The sequence below is a fragment of the Thunnus thynnus genome, chromosome 15 (assembly GCF_963924715.1).
Source record: "Thunnus thynnus chromosome 15, fThuThy2.1, whole genome shotgun sequence".
Classification (NCBI taxonomy): domain Eukaryota; kingdom Metazoa; phylum Chordata; class Actinopteri; order Scombriformes; family Scombridae; genus Thunnus; species Thunnus thynnus.
In genome coordinates, this window is record NC_089531.1 from 14,144,329 (window position 1) to 14,164,393 (window position 20,065).

General features: G+C 40.9%; 1 protein-coding gene across 3 annotated transcripts in view; it reads right to left on the reverse strand.

The window, feature by feature from the left end:
- Nucleotides 1–10,613: 10,613 nt before the first annotated feature.
- Nucleotides 10,614–20,065, reverse strand: part of LOC137198837 (teashirt homolog 1-like) — a 177,841-nt gene continuing 168,389 nt past the window's right edge. For all 3 annotated transcript variants that reach the window (XM_067612805.1, XM_067612804.1, XM_067612806.1), the window contains one exon: nt 10,614–15,215. In XM_067612805.1, the coding sequence (XP_067468906.1) occupies nt 11,875–15,215 (3,341 nt within the window). In that variant the 3' untranslated portion in view covers nt 10,614–11,874. The remainder of the gene's footprint in view (nt 15,216–20,065) is intronic.

The window sequence follows — 20,065 nt, forward strand, 5'->3', positions numbered from 1 at the left end:
ACTTTTGTCTTAATTGAAACAAATGAATTGAAACCCTAAGAAAACTTTTTCTGCTTTAAAATATGATTTCTATTTTAACGCTTGATATAGTTAAGGTTATAAAAGTAAGAAAAACATGCTGGTTTCATGTTGAAATGACTGTTTTATATAGTATGTGTTTGTCATGGTTCAGCCTGCATTTTTAAACCCTGGTATCAGAAAAGTTATTAATAAATATCAGTAATAATCAGCTGAGCCTTCTTTTTGGGTCCTTGTCTAATTTTGTATTTACAAAAATGTATTAAATCTCTCAACTTGAACCAGAAAAAACAGGTTAGACTTTACTGTACTTGTGTCAGCGGGTAATATTAGATAAAACACTTTGACAAAAGCTTAAAAGCTCATCAAAAACCCTAGAAAACACATATCCAGTTGATGTTTGTATAAAAATGTTGAAGCAAGTAAGACAGTGTTCTCTCACCACTTTGTGTCTTTAAATAATTCAAATAAATAACGCTTTACAGATCCCCTTTCATTCAGCTTGGCTCGTCTGACTGGCAGTTAGACTCAGATGGCATGACAGATGTTATTTCATTCCTCTGTTTCTTGTTTTTCTCTGTTTGGATGGAGAATAATAATTGGATCTATTGAATGGAATTTATTACCACTCTCACAGATATCTTCAGAGCCTGTTTTAGCTCCATTTTGTTTTCAAACTGCTGCAGTTTTTCAGTTGGTGGTTGGCGAGTGTTTCAATGTGACTCAATTCAAATTCCTACGGTGAGAGTGCTGCACCTCAAGGATTGATGGGATCTGATTGCTGGCAAGAGTGGCACGTACATCAAACCCAATAATGAAATTATTTTACCAGTTGCATCAACAATACTTTTTTTGAGGGGTATCCCCATGCACAGCACTGGCAGAGAGCACAGCCAATTCACTGTATACTGTGTAACCAAACCTGTTTTATTCTTAGGTTCGGTACGTAGCACTTTCTGACATGTTTGATGTGTTTGCACGTCTCGGTGTGATGTGTGTGTACATAAATACCACAAGTCTGAATATCTGTGTGTGTGTGCAGTAAGGAGGGGGACATGCGGATGTTCCTTCTGCAGCGCTGTCTTGTTGGCGCATTTCTTGCTGACAGGTCTGATCAGAAAGTGATGACAGCCTATGATTGTCAAAACGCCTGTCGCTGAGTGGAAGCTCAGCTTTGGCTCTGCCTTATTTTCCACTTCCTTTCCCCCTGGTTTTGTCACATCGCTTTCCCCGCAGTGGGGTTGGCTTAACTCAGAGAGAAGGTAAGAAGAGACGTGTACAGGCAGCGTGAGGAACTCAATCTCGGCGTGTGGTGTTAAGGCCATTGTAGATGTCACGCGTTAATACTCCCACGGCGGTGGAGAAACGAGCCAGATAGTGACAGTGTGGGAGTTGAAACCAGGAGTTGGAGAGCTGAGTTTGGTGAGTGCCTTGACAAACAAAGCAGAGCTGCTCCTTGCATTGTGTGCTGGACAGGTATGACAAGAGCAATACACGTAGCTTCACTAGAGGAATGCTGAAACCAAAAACCTCGAACAGTGCACCAACAGATACATTTAACAATAAAGTTCCCCTTTATTTTGAATATTAAATGATTTTGAGAGTCGCAGATCCTCTCGTGTCTAACAAAGAAATCTAACAGAGCTAACTAGGCTTTTAAAGAACCTGTTTTTAAGGTTTTGAGAAGATAAGCTTGAAATTTCAGATTGTGATCTTTAATATATCATCACAATACATCTGACTAAGATGACGGCAATACCTTCTCATACGCAGGACTTTCAGAGAACATCTCCTTTCATTTATCAAATATCATACTGAATTTTTAGGGATAGACTACATAGTGTTGGGTAGGGGTCATGATCTGAGACAACGAACAAACTTTGGCTATCGTTCAGCCATGTTAATTATTCTGCCCTCACTTTGCGTGTAAGTGGACAAAAACACTTCCAATAAAGGTTGAAGACAGCAGTCGGCCTCAGAGGTTTCTACTGGATGTCATTGTGAAAACAATATTGGACAAATCAGAAAGAGATGACATAAAAGTTAGATCAATGGTATCGCAACAATGAATAAGTACAGTGATGAGAAAACTGGGCCAGCTGTCTAATTAGTTCACCACATCGTCCGTCAAGAAAGGAAAAAACAAAGTGTCACCAGTGAAAGATCGACATCAATTTCACATAGAAAGTACAGCATCATCTAGTAAAAATACACAGAGCAGCTACAGTCAATGAGAGTTAAGGTACAAAGACTAAAATACATGACAGTAAGCTCAACAGTAATTTACAGTTAGTTTAAACAGGTTACAAGGTTGTATTAGCAACACATTAGCCACAAACAGGTAGTATAATGGATAGCTTGGTTAAGTTAGCAGCAAACTGTTTGTAGAAAAACTAAGTTAACAAATCACAAGTTGACAGTCACAAAATAGCTAACTAAGCAAACTGATTGCTAGCTAACAATACTTCTGTTCGAGTATGCCTTCAATTCCTGTCCCCTCTTCACTGTCCCAATAACAAAAGCATAAAATACTTTATAAATCTCAAATTCAAGCCCTTGGTTGAGTTGTAATGGTCTCAGATTAGATCTACCTGATGCAGGCAGCCCTTTGTATAAAAACAGCTGTTTGGGTGTGTTCAACTCATCAAAGCAACTCATCATATTAACACAGTTTAGTACAAAGTCCACACTTGTCACCATACTGCCGCTCCTCCACCGCCCTCTTGTCATTTCTCTGTCACTCTGTTCCTACTGTGATCATGATTGTTGGATAACTGTTAATTAAAGAGATATCAAACTCATACTAATGATAGGGACTTAATTCAGAGCTACAAAATAAAAACGGGGATATGTGCAGTGTTTTATAACACAGTACAAGAGAGAAAGAAGGAAGCCTGCTCTGTCTCCTAAACTGGCTTTGCAGGAAGTTGGTTGTGTTGTGGATCCAGGACACGACTTACCCTCAGCGGAGATGTTAGGCAAGGCAAAAGTGACAGGCCAACATCCATCCGCCTCCTCAACTTGTCTATTTATATGTATATTCATATTCATGAGCTATTGGACCATGCGCTGTTGGCGATGCATTTAGCGTTATTGGAAAAACTGAATCTCCCCCCTGGCAACTGACAGAGAAAGATTGCAGTGCCCAAGTGACAAAGGACTGGCAGGGCCTGGTACTAAATCATTGTATTGACGTGGGCAATGAAAGCAGAATCTCATCTCTGGACTTGTAAAAATGACTCTACCCTTCACTTCGGGCATTAAGTGGATTGTTGGTTCTTCTATTAACACATCTCTTAAAGACATGTAAGTCTTTGAGCGGCTGTTTGAAGAACACAGATGACTTGATAATTTACGAGTCCCTTGCTTCATGACTCTTTCAACTTTTACCTCCATGCCTGCACAGGTAAGAGCATTTTGGCCTGTGAGCAAAGCGCATATACATCAGATGGGCTGGCAGTTAACCTTTAAGTCAGCCAATAATTCTCAAAACACGCCAAAATTAAGAGTCTTTGAAATTATCAGCGTCTACTGCACACAAAGGAAACTCCACATTTGTAGCGCTGAGCATTTTGTGTTCTCTTAGAAATGCACTCTTTGGTAAGATGATATTTTATCGAGCAATGTTCTTTGTGAGCCAAAGTGAATGATGATCATACAAAAAATGTATTCACAGAACTGTAAAAAAAAATAATACAGAAGCCAAACTGCTTGTCGTCAAGCTGTACATTAAAATAGGTTTTAAAGGGGCAACGCTTACTGCAGATTGTGCAGGGACATTTGCAAACTAAAAAGGAATGACTCATCTTAAGGAAATGTAAGTCTTTAACTGAGAATCAGTGGGACACAGTGCACAGATCAGGAGGTGAGTACACTGTACGGCGCCACAAATGAAATTAACGTGTATTGATATCCAATACAAGAAATAACTCAGTGATAATCCCATCTCATATAGACAGTCATGTCATAGCAACATGTGTAAAATTAGAACAAAAAAGGTTATTTTTACTGCTTTGTAACATTCAAATTGATCACTGTATCTACAAAAATACCTTCATGCATACATCACACTATAAAACACGACTGTGCGTTTTTTTTACTGGTCTGAGCAGACAGGCGTCATATAGTCCATGACATTAACATTGCTGCACTGCAACACTTGATCACTGCTGACACATGTCCTACTGTGCCTCTAACTTGAACACAGTCCAATTCAGAGTGAGTCATCAAAATGCCAGAGGGCATAGGTGAGAAAAAAAAAAAAGTACTGTTGTCTTGATAAAAATGCCACTTCACCGCCACAACGCCTCTCAATGCAACCTCATAAAAAAGAGCTTTTAGTTTAATATTGAGTCATAAAACCTTGTTTTCCTTAAAATAAATTGGACCAATAGATTGTTCCACATGCAGCTGTCACCTCTTATGAGAATTTAAATGACTGCAGTTCCTTCAAATACCTTTTTTTTCCACAGGATTCAAGAAAATTGCTTAATTTATTTGGATCAGAAACAATTGAGATGATACCCAGTTTTTCATTTATTAAGAAAAATGATGACTTTGCAGCACATAGTCATTACTTAAGATTCCTCCACTTCAGTTATTGATTTGCAGCTTCTCTCTCTCCATGTCTGCCCCCCCCCCCCCAGGCCCCTGTTCTCCTTCCTCAGTTCTTCCTTCAAGCCTCTGACAGTAGTGCTGCACATAAAGACACTGCTACCTTTGCATAATGCGGATGCACCTTCTGTAGGTCGAATGAAGCTCCTTCGACATGTGTCAGAAGCTTGCCGTGTAGGCTTGGACTAATGATGGCACAACGGCCAGCCCACTGCCCCTCAGCATATGCCCACTCTCACATATGTGTGAGTGTGTGTGTGTGTGTGTGTGTGTGCGCGCAGGGGGTGGCAGGGTTCGTCATGCTGATTAAAAGCAACTCCCCCCTCACAAAGCCCCTCAGAAAAAGACAGCAGGGAACATGAACCACTGTCAGGTTGGCCCAGATGAGGACACAGGATCCGTGTCACCTGAATTTACCGGCCTAATATGACAGCCAAGTTGTGATCCCTTGTCTGGGACGTGTCACGTTTGCAGAGTTTGGGCTTATTCTCATGCAAATGATGTCAGGTTTGGACAGAATGTGAATGAGACTCGTCACACTGTCCAAGAGTCTAAACCGAACCACATGACAGTGGTTTCTCGCACAGCTCAAGATGAAATAAATGCGACATTTGACATTCAAACCTGGCAACCAAAACCAGGAATAGTTCAAAATAATGAGGAATTTGCGAGCGGAACCACAGCAGCATGAGTGTAACCTATTTACCTTTTCTTAGGTCCTAAATAGCACATATATAAACCCCAATAGGAACACGTAGTCCCCGTTAATAAACATGTAGACAGACACACCCTGTTGCCCTAAGATTTTCCTGTGAAAATATGTTTCCAGTTTAGACAGATATAGCATTTACTCAAAATAGCTGATTCAGATTGTTAATTACTTGAACATAAAAAGCATTTTTCATACATACATAGCCAAAGTATACAGTATATACCGTCAGGAAGATGGAATCAAACCTATTTTTTGCTCATGAAGAACAGATAACCTTTGAGCGTTAGTGGAAACCACACTAATGAAATGTCCAATGTGAGCTCTACTATTGTGTGGGCAATCTCTACAGTCCTCCTTTGATTGAATAAACTGAATTATACAATGGTCAAATGATAGAATCCACCAAAAATGAGATATCCATTTATAAACATCTCAGTATTTCAGATGCTTTGACACAGTGACAACACACCTGTGGGATCTACAGCGAACCGACGCCATGGAAAACGGCTTTGATAGATCCTAAAAGACACTCCATCCATTCAATACGTTGTCAGCCGTCATTATTCTCGAAAGAATCGACTTTGTCACTTCTCCATTCTTCAAGAGCCTTCACCTCAGCCTGATGAATTATGTCGTCTGTATCTTCCAAAACAAGGCCCATTCCTGACAGGTACACAACACTTTACAAGATGGTTCTGACTGCCTGCAGATCTCAGCGGGGACAAACGTGTCAACAAGCAATCGGATTGAACTCTCTGTCCATGATGAGATGTCTCAGGTGATTTTAAACCTTCAGTTTCTCTTCAGTGCCAGCATTGAGGCTTAATGTTTTTACAAAATTTAAAGGTGTTATATTGTTTCGTTGGCAGAGTGGCTTCAGCAGAAAGAAATGAGTCTGCCACCTCAGGTGTATTTATTTGTTATGTGAGAAACATTTGGGTTCAGTTCTGATACAGTGTCTTACAGACACTTTCATACAATAAAGTAGGATGAGTTTTAGGATGAGTTGATCATTTATAATCATTATCAATCGATAACACCTGAATATTCTTTTTTAACCTGACCACTAACAAGTTTTTGAATGATGCAACCAGCACAAGTAGGAATAACGAATGACGACAAAAGAGTCCAACATCTTATGAGGATCTGGAACAAAATGTGTAATGTTCCTTTAAAGCCGCCTGGACAAATCTGAGAGAAAACTTATGGCAACAACATGGAATTTAGCTAATGGTTTGTTTTGCATGATAAGCCATGTGTGATATTTGAAAAATGAACTACTGTAGTGCTGAAATGATGATTAATGATTGTTGATTAATTGATCATTCAGTCAAAAAAACAATAATTGAAAACTTTTTTGATAACTGATTAACTCAACTGCTCAAATGACAATGAAAACAGGCTTTCTTTGTCTGTTTTAGACCGTTGTAAATTGAATATCGTCGGGGTGGTTTTGATGGATTTTGGTTGGACACAACAAGCAATTTGAAGACGTCACAATGGGCTCTGAGGAATTGTGTGTGTGTTTTTTGCAACCTTTTGATTAGTCATAGATTTTGAACAACATATATTTTAAACATTCATTCATTAGCTATACTGCTTATCACCTTGAGGGTCACAGGAGGAGCTGGAGCCAATCCCAGCTTTGAAGAAACAGGTACACCTCTATACCGATGTAGACTTTAAACAAATGATCGAAAAAATATCTACAGATTAATTTATAATGAAAAAAGGTTAGTTACAGCCGAGATGTAACCCACCTCCACCGCCACCAATATTTCCAGTTTCAAATGATTTACTCACTGTGTAATAAGTTTTATAAGTGTCTTCTTGCTGTCATAATCAAGGTATGTGAGATTCACAGTTGATCATATATAGTTTGACATTAGTGCACCCATAATCATGAGTGGATGTTGTGGACTTCTAGTTAAGCCCTGCGTTTTGCCTCACAGGCAACAGTAGGCTTCCCTTCTCTGCATGTTTATTTATTTAAAAAATGTATCAATATTTTAATATTTTCCTAAAAATGCAGCAATTTACGTAGCGTACTACTTTAGAGAGAATTTTTTCTAGAATTTGTTCTTGCTTCAAGAGAGCACACGTGTTTTGAAAGTGATGTCTTGTCGTACAGAGCTGTGATCAGCAGAAGTTTACCCAGAAAGCTGTGAAGGGGGACAAGAGAGGACGAGGTTAATTCACCGAATCCTTACTGATGGCATGAGTACACATGATATGCTTGTCACAAGTATTCAAACACACCATCGTGTGCATCTCGCTGACACATAATACTTAATGGATTTACAGATGTTACTACTCAGTAGCAGAACAGCTTACAGCGACTCAAAGCTTTCCATTTTGATTATTATAAATGGATAACAGGCTGCATCATGACGCCTCTTGTCATAAACACCCTTTTGTTTAACATCAGATTTGTGCTGCTGTCTCGTGAGCCTCTGTTCGGCTGCTAATGGCGATGACATGGAGCCAATTTATTTTGTGTTTGCTTAAAAGCAAACGAGAGCCATGAGAGAACAAACAAAACATCGACTGCCTGACAAAGTCATACGTGGAGCTTTTGTATCTGCTTTGACAAGAGAAAGATGGCTTGTTTAAGAGACCATCTACGACACAGTGCTGCATGTTTGCAACACCGTAACCAGCGTATTGACAGAATGATGCTGAACAGGACACACCGCAATAGTTAGTCCACTGAAGAAGTTAAATATTAGATCCAGTATGTAATGGTGCTTCGTGTGTAGGAATTCAAAATATCACTTCACATATCTTATAATACAGACGTTTGTTTTTCAAAATGAAATTCTCTGCCTTGTTATGCAAAGAGAAGTCTTAATCATGGCCCGAGGCTGCAACTCACAATTCTTTTCAATACTTGTACTGACATATTAGTGATTTCATTCAATCTGTAAATTATTTAGTTTATTAAACTACATAAAAATGATGATATCAGAGACTATCAAGGACCAAAGTCCTGTCTTCAGGTTTCTGACAAACAGCAAAAACAAAGTTGAAGTATTCTTTTCATAAATATATGAAATAAAACAAGCAAAAAGGCTGCATTTTTGTAAGCTGACATACTCTGGACATGCACAGTAGCCTTAATGTCGATTGATACTTCCTTGGATAGAAAAAATTAAAAGTTAAGATGTGTTGACATAAACCTATTTTATATGTATTGACAAAGCTCAGCAACTTTGGCTTGCTCCTTGGTTAAACAAATTGAATAAATATGTTTTTTTTTTCTGACAAATTTCGGGGCTAAAACTGGATCATATTATCTGCATCACTGAGTGGTTTCAGCAGAAAAGTTTGGGCACTACAGCATATTCTGATTAAATTTGAATGGAACATTTCATGCAAAGAAAGTAAACCATTGTTAGGAGTTTCTGTGGATCTTCCTTGTCTTTTTTGTTTCACACATGAACAACTTTCTGCATGCTACGCTCCTGCACGTTGCTTTCTATCTCATGTGACTTTTATTGTATGTGACTCTACCCTGTATTTCTTACTGCAGCTTCTTATGTTTCCCTGTCACACAGAGCACGCTGCGAGGCACTGGAACTCTATTGTTTCTTGGGGAAAAAAACGCCTCAGGCTAGTGTTCAAGAGCTGCGTGGGGTGGGAGCATGTCGACTTAAATACCTTCAGTGGAGACATGCCATGGCCTCTTTTATCAGGTGTCTCACTTGCTGAACTATAAAGCTTAGCTCTATGTTAAACCATAAAGTCAAATCCTGATTTTTTATGACAATGTTTTATTCACTTTTTTCTTAAAAGGGATTATGTCTCTATTTGAAATTGCACGTTCGCCGATTTGGGGGCTCATCATAGGCTCTGAATTGAAAAACCTCACATTCATTTAGCACTGTATCAAAATGAGTCACACTAACAAGGTGCTGTATAGTAAAAGAAATATGCAAAACATGTTCAAAGTTGTGCTTGCAAGCTACAAGAATGCATTAGAAAACTTGTGCAGAGTTTTCACTCTAAGGCATGTACAGTATTTTGTCTTCCTACCAGCCAGCTGGACAGTAACACCTCAGGAAACTTCATGTCTATTTACGAATGTAGCAAGCCATATCTGCTGAATCAACATGACCACTTGGAAACCTGCTATCAAGGATGTTGTGCAAAACCTAACCATATATCTCTGTTGAAAAGAGATTTCCTACAAACGTGATGTCCAAGTCAGCTGTAGATTGGTGGTGTATTGAAAAACATAACTTCTGAGGAATGAGAGAAGGAAGCAATGCGAAAGATTAGTGTATATTGTCATGAAGTTTCTGTTTTTGTAAGGTGCTACAGGCTGTGTTTAATGTAATAAATACATAAGTTATACGCTATAAAGTGAAAGATATTTTTACTAGATTGTCTAAAAAAAACACATATCCATGCATTAAAAGCATTTGTAATGATTATAATTTCACATTTTTAGTGACAATTTTGTTGCTGGGTTTAAACTACCATATTCATGGGTAAGGACTCTGCTGGTTAGTTTAAGTTGTTAATTGTACTGTGTCTGTCAGCTGAGGCGTTTTGTATCAGCAAGTTGGCTCTGAGCTGGCCCACCACCCTCCCTCCTCAGCTCTGACTCAATGGCACAGCAGTGGCCACAAAAACCTGCAGTCTGCTTCCCCCCCATCCACCCTCCTTCTATCCTTTACCAAGCAGTAAGGGAGTCCAGTCTGGAAGAGGCTGCTGTCACCTTCACCCAAGGGACTCAAGCTCTGTCTGGCACCTGAGGAGACTGAGCTTGTAGCCACGCAGAGTCAGAGATCTTGACACTGCAGGGTAATTGAGAACGGAGGATCTTTGAAACTTGTTGCAGGGGACACTGTTTCAAACACACTCCACTTCTTATGGAAGTTGGATTAAGAAGAGCTGTGGCTCACAGTGGGAAAGCATGCTGCTCCCTCAGTTGGACTTGGAAACAGTCCAGAGTGTGCTGCAGCCACATCAAATCCCCTAATTTCGTGATGCTGTCACAGAATTTGTCCCAGTAATACCAGCCAAGAAGGTGGCTCTGTTGGTGCACTAGAGTCCAGTGAGTCTTGGCTGAAAATGGTTGGGAAAGGGTGGATGCTGGGTTTGAACTCAGTGTTCCTCCCTCAAGTGCTCCGATTCATTAAACTAGTCCCCTTATTATTGGCCTGGCAAAGGTTTGCAATATGATATAATGTTAATAATTTGCATGTGTCTGGATTTGACACTTTCCTAAAGTCACTCAAACAACACAACAGTTTAATCCAGGACATGGAGTTTATTTTACAACTGAAGATAAAAGAATGCCATTCTGAATAATTGGGTTGACGATAAAACCTGGAAATCTATCATTGCGTGAGAATTTATTTTTTTTCAATGTTATGTACAGTACCATGCATCAGAGCAGATGCCAGTTGAGTTCTGTCATTTTATGTAAACCACAATGAGGGACCGACTTTTTACTTGAAAAAAGAACATTGCGGTCCGACAATACTCTGTAGCTTTGTACATTTTCCCCCATATTTGTCTAGAAAATAACATTATAAAAATGCACACAGTACAAATAATGTTGAACTGTAAAGAGCAAGATATGCTGACATACATGTATACATACTTGCTGATTATTCATACAATAAGTTTTAAACTTCATTAATTTTACAACTGTAGCTTCACAATAATAAAATTGGTAGCCTACTAACGCAAATACTGTACATGTTGAAACAACCAGGAAATTATATTTTACTAGAGAAACAAAGATTCTAAACATTTCGAATTTCTGCTATTTAATGGCAAATACAAAACAATATCACAGTTATTCCCCCAAATTACCATGTCGATTGGGGGAATTAAAACTCAAAATGGTAATGTGTTGTTATTTTTACCCCACACTTCTTCATCAATTTACACTTGCTTAAAGTGCTGAAATCATCTTATCATTTTAGAGCTCCATCCTTCAAATGGCTGCTATTACCTTCATATAAACTGCATCCAAAATTTGTAAGACAGGGATATCAATTTTGTCAACATGGATGTAATTTCATTGAACATATGCTCACTGCTCTACATAAAAACATGCACACAAACTGTCTCATAAATAATATGCAAGTTGTGTTGAAATATATATATATATTTTTTAAAAAATCATTCAAAAACAGTGATCAAAGTAAGAGCATGGACCAGTTTTAAAACAACAGATGGACTATTCCCAAAGGCTCAGAAAAGATGCAGTGCATTAAGAAAGCAACAATCAGTCAGTGACTACATAGTGCCATGGCTGCTGCACCATTTTGGTACGTTTATGTCACCAAAGATTCAACTTTTACATTGTAGCTTTAAGCCTCTGCAGTGCAAGCTCCTGCCATTGTGGATAACTGAATAATTACAGTATGTGGTATTAAAGCTACCATGTTTTCATTATAATATATGTCGTAACAATGCTTAATACAGTTGTGGCACTATCTGTTATGACAGATTGAAGCTTGGAGTTATAGTGCAACAGTAATCTGTCATGCTATCAGCTTTATCTGACTTCATTGTTTATCAAACTTTTCCACCTCTTTCACAAAGATGAGATGGTCCTCTGGTGACTTTCCATGTGTTTTGCAAAGGTGCAATTTGATTGCATGTTTGCTCACAAAGGTCCGATTGCACAGTTTGCACTGATATATTGAGCCAGTGTCTTCCTCTGTAAGTCCAGAGGAACTGAAAGTATTGTCCTCTATTCTGCTGACGGCCTGCTGCTCTATTAAATCTATGGAAAGCTTTGAGAGGTCCTTTAGGGTGAACCCAAGGTGGGACTCCAAATGGTGAATGTAGGAGGAGGGAGTCCTGAACTGGGACGCACAGTCACTGCACAAAAACAGAGGTTGGCCAGAGTCAATATTTTTTAGGAACTTTGTGCCCCCTGTCCGCTTTAACTGGTATTTTACATTGGCCAGCCAATGTGAGATAGTAGTCATGGAGAGACCAGTGAATTTACAGATGTGGACCCGTTCCTGGGGTCCCAAGTCACTAATTACAAACTTTCCCTCAGGAGTCTCTCTAAGACTAGAGACAAACTGGGCCTGAAGAATCAGGAGGTGCTGGGGATTCCAGTTTGACTGACGGCCTTTCCGTCTTTGGATGGGAGACAGCTCCTCCAAGCTGTCCTCAAAAGTACAGCCATCAATTTCAGATTTTTCAGAGATGGAAGATGGGGTTGTAGACTTTGGTGTCAAACGGCCAGTCAGATTTTTGACCATGTCTGAAATATCCATCAATGCATTCTCTCGTAGAGGCGGAGATGAAGACTGAGAGAAATTTTTGAAAACTGGTTTGCTGTTGTTTGGTGTAGTAGAAGTACTCTTAGCTGTACTTCCATTGCTGTTTTTGGATTTTGTCAAGTCCATTGGCTGATCATCATCATCATTGTGGTACTGACTTGCAGGCTCTGCTTGCTTATTCTGAGCAGAGTTGCTGTTGATCTTATAAAGCATCGCAAAGGGGTCTACAAAGGGGGTGGCCACTTTTGAAGCTTTCCCCAAGTGGTTGTTCATGATAGACTGCAAAGCGCTGAGAGGGTTGACAAGTGGTTGTTCAGGCGAGTGATCAGTGATGATACTCAGGTTATTGCAGCCGTTGCTTACAGGCTTATTTGGTGAATCAACTTCACTTTTTATCTGTGTATCTACTTTACTCTCCATTTGCTCGCCTTCTTTGCCTCTTGACTCAGGCTGGTCCTCTACTGCAGTGCTTTTCACTGTCTTTGATAGCTTTTCTGGATTGGGTGAAGCCTGTTTGTCCTTAGCATTTGGCAATGGAGACTTTGCAGACCTGCCCTTATTCTCTAAGGGTTTTTCCTCTTTTTCATTCTTTACTGAACTTTTCCCTGTCACTTTTTCCACGAGCTTCTCCATGGCCAGCACATTGTTCTTGTGGCTTGGAGGTGGAGAGGGGCTATTTGGTGAATGGATCAGAGCCCCTAAATCAGAGGACATCATCTTCAAACTGTTGCTGCTGAATAAAGGCTGAACTTGTGCACACAAAGGCAGAGTTGACTTCAAAGACCCATGGAGCTGATAGGCAGCATGAATGCTGGGGTATCCACCCCAGGTTGGTGTGCCTGTCTGGGCCTTGCTGATTGCACTTGAAACTGTGTTCTCTAAAGACTTTAAGATGTCCAGGCCTCCTTTAGGTGTCTCCTCCAAGTCTTCCTCTCTCAGATATTGGTAGGATCTAGCCTTTCCAGGTTTGTCAGATTTTTCAGGGTCTTCCCTCTCTTCTTTTATTTTTTTCTCTGGTTCTATTGTTTCTATATTCTCTTCTTCTGCCTCTTCATCTTTTTCTTCTTTGTTCTCTTCAGGGCTAGCCGGCTGCAACGGGGAATCAGGCTGTGACTTCCCATTGGGAGCTGGAAGTCTTGTGGTAGTCGGTGGCAGAGGAATCGACTGAATTTTTTCCTCGATAACAGGATCAAAAACTAACTGCTTACCCTTTTTAGAGGCTGAATTGGTTACTTTAAGAAAGTGTCCTGTGACCATCATGTGGGCTGTCAGTTGTTGCAAGGTGTCATGTGAACTGCCACATTCCATGCATTTGAGAATTTGTGCCTTGCGCGCCTCAAACTGCCAAGTATAACTGGCACCATTTTGGTAACCATATCGATTGTTAGGAGTGACATAGGGATTGGCCAATTTTTGGTCTTTGGGGGTCTCTCCCAGGAGTATGCCAGATGAGACAGACTCTGGGGAGCTCGGGGACATCAAGTCTTGAAATGCTCTTTTTTTGGTTGGGGGCACTAGCTTTGAGGTGAGGGCTGGCATTGGTTCTTTTAGAGGCACTTTCTGATAGTGTTTTGTTTTGATCATATGAACACTAAGGTCTTGCAAGGATTCAAAAGAGTGGCCACAGTACATACATTTCAGAACTTTCTGGGCGTCTTCCTTGCCTTCCATCTCCAGCAGAGAACGTTTGCGTGGCTTGGACCACTTCTTGCCTCGATCATCCTCGGTATCCTTATTGTCGTCACGGTAGTGGCCCGTCTCATTCATATGTACTGTCAGGCCCACCAAAGTGTCATAGGCTGCACTACAGTCCTTGCACCTGAACTTGCTGGCACCCGTGAACACAGGTCCATAGAGCTTATTGTTCTGCCTGTAAAGCTGCACGGTGCTGAAAAGGCTAGGTTCAGGAAGGAGTTGGTATGGAGTGTGCTGTAGAGTTTTGGCCAACGCTGCCTGGTGCCAGTCATAGGCTAATCCTCCTGTGTTGCCAGAGCTTACACTGGTGCCACTGTTGCTGTTGCTTGACACTGTTCTTGTGGTGGTACTGCTGGTGGTAATATCAGTAGTAGCTGAGGCATTGCTAGTGCTACATTTGTTCTTCAATAGGATGTTACCCTGGCTGTGACTGTTCAGGAATCCATTGCTCTCTTTGTGATTGCTCCCATTGTTGTTGTTGTTGCTAGCTGCGATGTTGTTCCCTTGTTTACTTTTCAGCATGTCAAGTGCAATGCTGGACCAGGAGGCATCAGAGATCAGGTTTGCATAGACGGCTTTCATTTTTGCCAAACTGTCCTGCAGCGAGAGACCATTGATAGACTCTGTGCTCTCTCCTAACTTCACTTCTACCTTTTCTTGACCATCACTGAGGGACGATGTTGTCTTAAGATCCACCAGCTGATCGCTGGTAGTGCTGAGTGGAGAGGCGTACCCAGCGTCTGGGTTAGTGCCATTGCTGAGTGGAGAGTTTTGGCAGCTATAGCGATCTCTTCCATCCTCATCATCATTGAGCAGATAGTCTGCGTCTTGACCATCAAGAGAAAGCCCATCATCCCGCAGATGCTCCTCTTCATCAGTCTTGTCCATTTTGAATTCATCTTCAGGCCCATAAGCTGAAAAACAAGAACACAGAGGGGGGAAATGACATTAGATATTAGTTTCATACTTATATTTGACACAGTGGAATGACACCAATCATGCAACTTATGGTATGAAGGTGTTGGGTGCAATAATCCAAGACAGATTTTTGTCAATAGTCCCAACAGAGGACACAGGTTTGAAATAATAAAGAGGCAAACATCCATATCTTGACAATGACAAATAGTCCTCGTCACTGCACTGCCTAATGAAGCTATTGAACACTACAGCTCAGCAAGGGTAGAGACCAGAGATGAGCTCCAGAGATGTTTCCGCTTAGTTTGAAAACCAGAAAACAAGCAAAATTTCAAATTATGCAGCAGCAACTCCTCAGAATTGATGATCCTTATTAATCATGTGGTGAGATCTGTTCCTTCACAATTGAAAAGAAGACATTTTTGTCCCTTCACAATTGAAAAAAAATCACTGGAAAAGGAAAAATATGTCTCATTGATGGATCTGTTTAAGACTCATTTAGATGTTTCCTTCACAATGTGTACAGAGCAGTAACGATGAATTAATAAGATGGATTTACTGCATATATACACATATTTCAGTATATCTATCAAATATAAAACCCCTGTCCTTATCACCAAATTGAAATGCCAGAGCAGCCTACAGCCATACAGCCTCACAGACATATTCACTATTTATTTCGTTGCTGTAGGGAGACCAAAGATCTGTCTCTGACTTTGATATGCTTTATTCTTCCAACATGCCACACATACTATGGACTCACAAGTAAGAGAAAGTGGAGGAAAATGCCAGCTGCATCAGCCTTGCCAAGCCATGGTTGGCTGGAGTCAACTTGGCATCGGCTGTGGAAGTCCTCACAGCGTGATGCTAGGAAACGGCCAGTGGACATGACAAGCTGTGTTGTTACTGCCTATGCTCCCCGAGTACTCACAGCGTCAAGTGTGCCATTTTAAAAGAAGACACAGAGATTCATACAATCAAAAGAAAATGACGGCCCTATCTCGATTACTGTCTACTTATTTCACAACACTTGTCTGCAAAATTCCAGTTGTCAAAGATTAAAAAGTAAAGAAATTATTAAGTATTAATTGGAGCACTACAATAATGGAAATAACATATTACAGAGAGGAAGGAAAGGAAAAATAGAGGGTTAAATAAGCTACGGCGGCTCCTCCAATCCATCCCTGGTAAGATGCTTGTCTGAGGTGCCAGAATCAGTCTCCAGTGAGGAGGCAGATGTGCTGTCAGCCTCAAACAGCATGTAGCTCTCTATCCCATAATCGGAATGGACATAATATCTGTTGTTTGTGAGGTGCCAGTTACTGCTGCCTGGGAAAATCTGGAGGTTCAACAGCTGCAACTCTCTGCCTTGTATGTGTGTGAATATGTGTGTGTGTGTGAGTTGAGAAGATACAAACTCAAGTGTGCTGTATTAAGATGTAACGAACATCCTTCCTCTAGTTTATTAAACTGTGCTAATTTTGCTCTTAATTGTAAATTACACACAGGCTACATTGAATTTACTTGAGTTATTCACTAAATTATTTTAATTCTTTGCCAAAGCAGCTGAGCAGCTTTCTTTCAACCTACCTCATCCTGCCAATCTAAATGCAGCCCACTGTATTGAAATAAATGTAAAGGTGAACCTATTCAAAGCCAATGTGGTGACAGCAGCTCAACTGACAAAATAAGAGAAACCTGACAGCACTACAAACACAGACACATTCACACACAGATAGCACACCATCACTGAATTCTAGCCTTTCCCTGCCATCCACCGTATGTTGCCTTGACAGGCATCAGTGTCAAGAGTGTGTCAGTGTCAGCCCGAGGTGTCAGTGTCCACGCAAACAAGCCTGAGAAGAGGTGGGAGGGGAAAGTAACAACAACAAACACAAGTCAGCCATTTTTTCTCCCCCCTTGCTCGAGCCTCCTCCTTCACCATCTGTGTCAGAAAAGCTGCGGGTGCCACCGCCGGCTAATAAGGCAATCAGAGATGGAAAAGATGCTGACACGGCGGCTTTCGAGCGTCACTCAGAACAAAAGAGGAAGAGGAGAGGGAGGGAGAGAGGGATAGGGAGGGGATTAAAAGGGAGGTGGAGGGGAGGAGGGGGAGGAAGGTGTCTGTTGTGGTTGTCAGTCAAAAATGTAAGCCCACTTTGTGCTGTCAGGGAGGATAGGGAAAAGAGGGGAAGTTTTGAAAAGAGAGGAGAAAAGATGTGTTTAGGGCCAGTGAACAAGAGGTGTGTGTGTGTGTGTGTGTGCGTGTATGCATATCTGACAGAAACAACATGACAGGGAAACAAGTTAAACAGATCCAACAAACTAAGTATGCGATGTCAGGAGAGAGAAAGTAGGGAAATTTCTGCCGTGTGTGCTAGTTTGTAGGTCTGTGTATGATAGGTGTGGCTGATCACTTTTGTGTGTGTGTCAAGTGTCGCTGTGTGTCAGGTGCAAGCAGGGATGCAATGTGGCCGGTGGGGGGAAAGCGAAGCCATCTGCGTCTGGAGAGGAGCCTGTCACTATTGTTGTGCCCATAGTCCAGGATTTCCTGCTGCAGACAGGTGACACCACAGTAGGACATCCCCCAGTTACACACACACACACATACACAAACACACACACACCTCTCCCCCAAACTACATCCCTCCCCCAGGGCAGGAAGCTGTGTGAGGTCCACACATGCAAACACACACACACACACACACACACACACACACACACACACACACACCTTGTACACACCTAAAAATTTGAAATGCCACAGACTGGAACAACTTATAACTGAAAAAAACATAAGAAAATTATTTTCTTTGCCACTAATGAACACATAACACACATGCATCAGTAATTACACCATATACTCTTGTCTGGACAAGGCCTGAGTATCAAACTGCAATACTTCAAACTTCATACTTTTTTGGTTACCGACTGAAATGTGTCCGTATCACGTGTATCATATTTATTCCTCAAAGTAAGATGTCCTGAAAAATATTGTTTTGGTATCAATAGTAAAAATCTGGTATTTCATCGGCACTAGTATAAAAAAACATTTCAAAGTGATTGCCTGGACACACACAACACTACAATTTGTTTTACTATGGGGAAAAACACTGAAACATAATTCTAAATTCATTTTCAAGTGTACTTTTGGCAGCTCAAAATATTTCAATATGTCTTCATAATCATGACTAAGACAGTAACACTTGGCTGGTGTCAAACATCCTGAACAGGTCTAAGAGATAACATAAGACAGGGTGAGATAACTTAAGTATGACATGGCACTGGCACAAACAACAAACTTCTCTCTCTCTCTCTTTGATACACACCCACACAAAAACACACACTTTCTCTTCTAAACCTTCTTCATTTATTCATGTTGTCTCGGAGAAAAGGGCAATCCCGGCTCTCATTTGCAGTGCTAATGTCCAATTCCGCCAGCTTTCACCCTACTGATTTACCCTGCGTGGCCAAGCGCTGCATTTGGAGCGGGGCAGCCGGCGAGGCTCCCTCACACCGTTTAGCGGCCCTTCAAAATGGGAGCTCTGGCATGGCAGTCTTATTTCTCTCTCCCGTTTCGCTTTGTCACCGGCCCCTCCATTCCCTGCCACTCACCTCTGATGGCTTTGGACAGGCCTGATCAGTGTGTGTCATTGACCTGTACAGCGTGCATGAGTGTGTGTGTGTTTCAGCAGAGAGAAGGCTGTAAATAAAATGACATTATTATTTCCTCTGTCCTATCATGTAGAAAAGCCAATTATGGTAATGCTTAGTATGTCAGGCAATCTCTGTCTCTCTCTGCTCTCCCCCGTCCTCTTCATTCCTGCTTTTTTTTTTTTTTTTCTATCTCTGAGATCGTTGTGGCTGTGGTTTCATAGGAGCTGACACTCTCTTTGGACTACTCTGTGGACGACGCACACTGAGGCACGCTGGCAGAGACCAACAGTCTCCTCTCAGCCTGAAGACAACCAAAACTAAAAGAGCTATTTATACGATTGAGCTTAAAGAGTCAGAAAAATCACACTCATCCAAACCCTACAAAAATTAACTAAGTTAGGTAAATTGTAAACTCCTAAGATCAATTTCTGTTTTGTTATATTAGTGACAAAATCTCTTGCACAGACTTTGTCTCCTCTAAAACAATTTAATTTTGCTGCTTAAAGTGTTGAGAGCAGCTTTGCACGGTTAAATTCCCACATAAGTTTTACATTACTTCCACCTTGCAACACAGTACAATGCTATGTAACAAAATGTTGCCAGGGATACCGTGTTCAAGTCATAATTTAACCCGTGGCTCGCTTGACCAGACATCTAAAAGCCTACCTACAGTAACAGCCCCCCCTCCCGCCCCCCAGCCCCACCCTCCCCTACCCACATGGAATAGTCCACCATATGGCACGATAGCTCCGGGGCTTCTAATGGCTCGTGAATCGTATAAATCCACCTTCTCAGCTTCCACAACTCTTCCAGTTGGGGAAAACAAAACAGTCAGTGCTGGCAACCCAGTGTTACAATCCTTTCTTCATACTGGTAGCTACATATGCAGACTACATTTTGAATCGGACTTTTTCCTGTCTTAATGCATAGCTTATAGATCATAGATTCAGTCATGAGCGTCAGTCTACTGTCTACTACATTTATATGAAATGAGAGATAAATTACCTTTTTCTACTTTTGACTGTCCTGAGGGCTTTCACATATGTTCCAAGTAATTTGCAATTACAAGAACTCATATTATGCTAATAGCCTTTTTAAATGGGTCATATAGACAGTGCATTCTACCTCTGGCTTAGCTCCATTAGGCCACAAGGAGTATATATATATGTATGAGAAAGACAGAGCTCAAGAA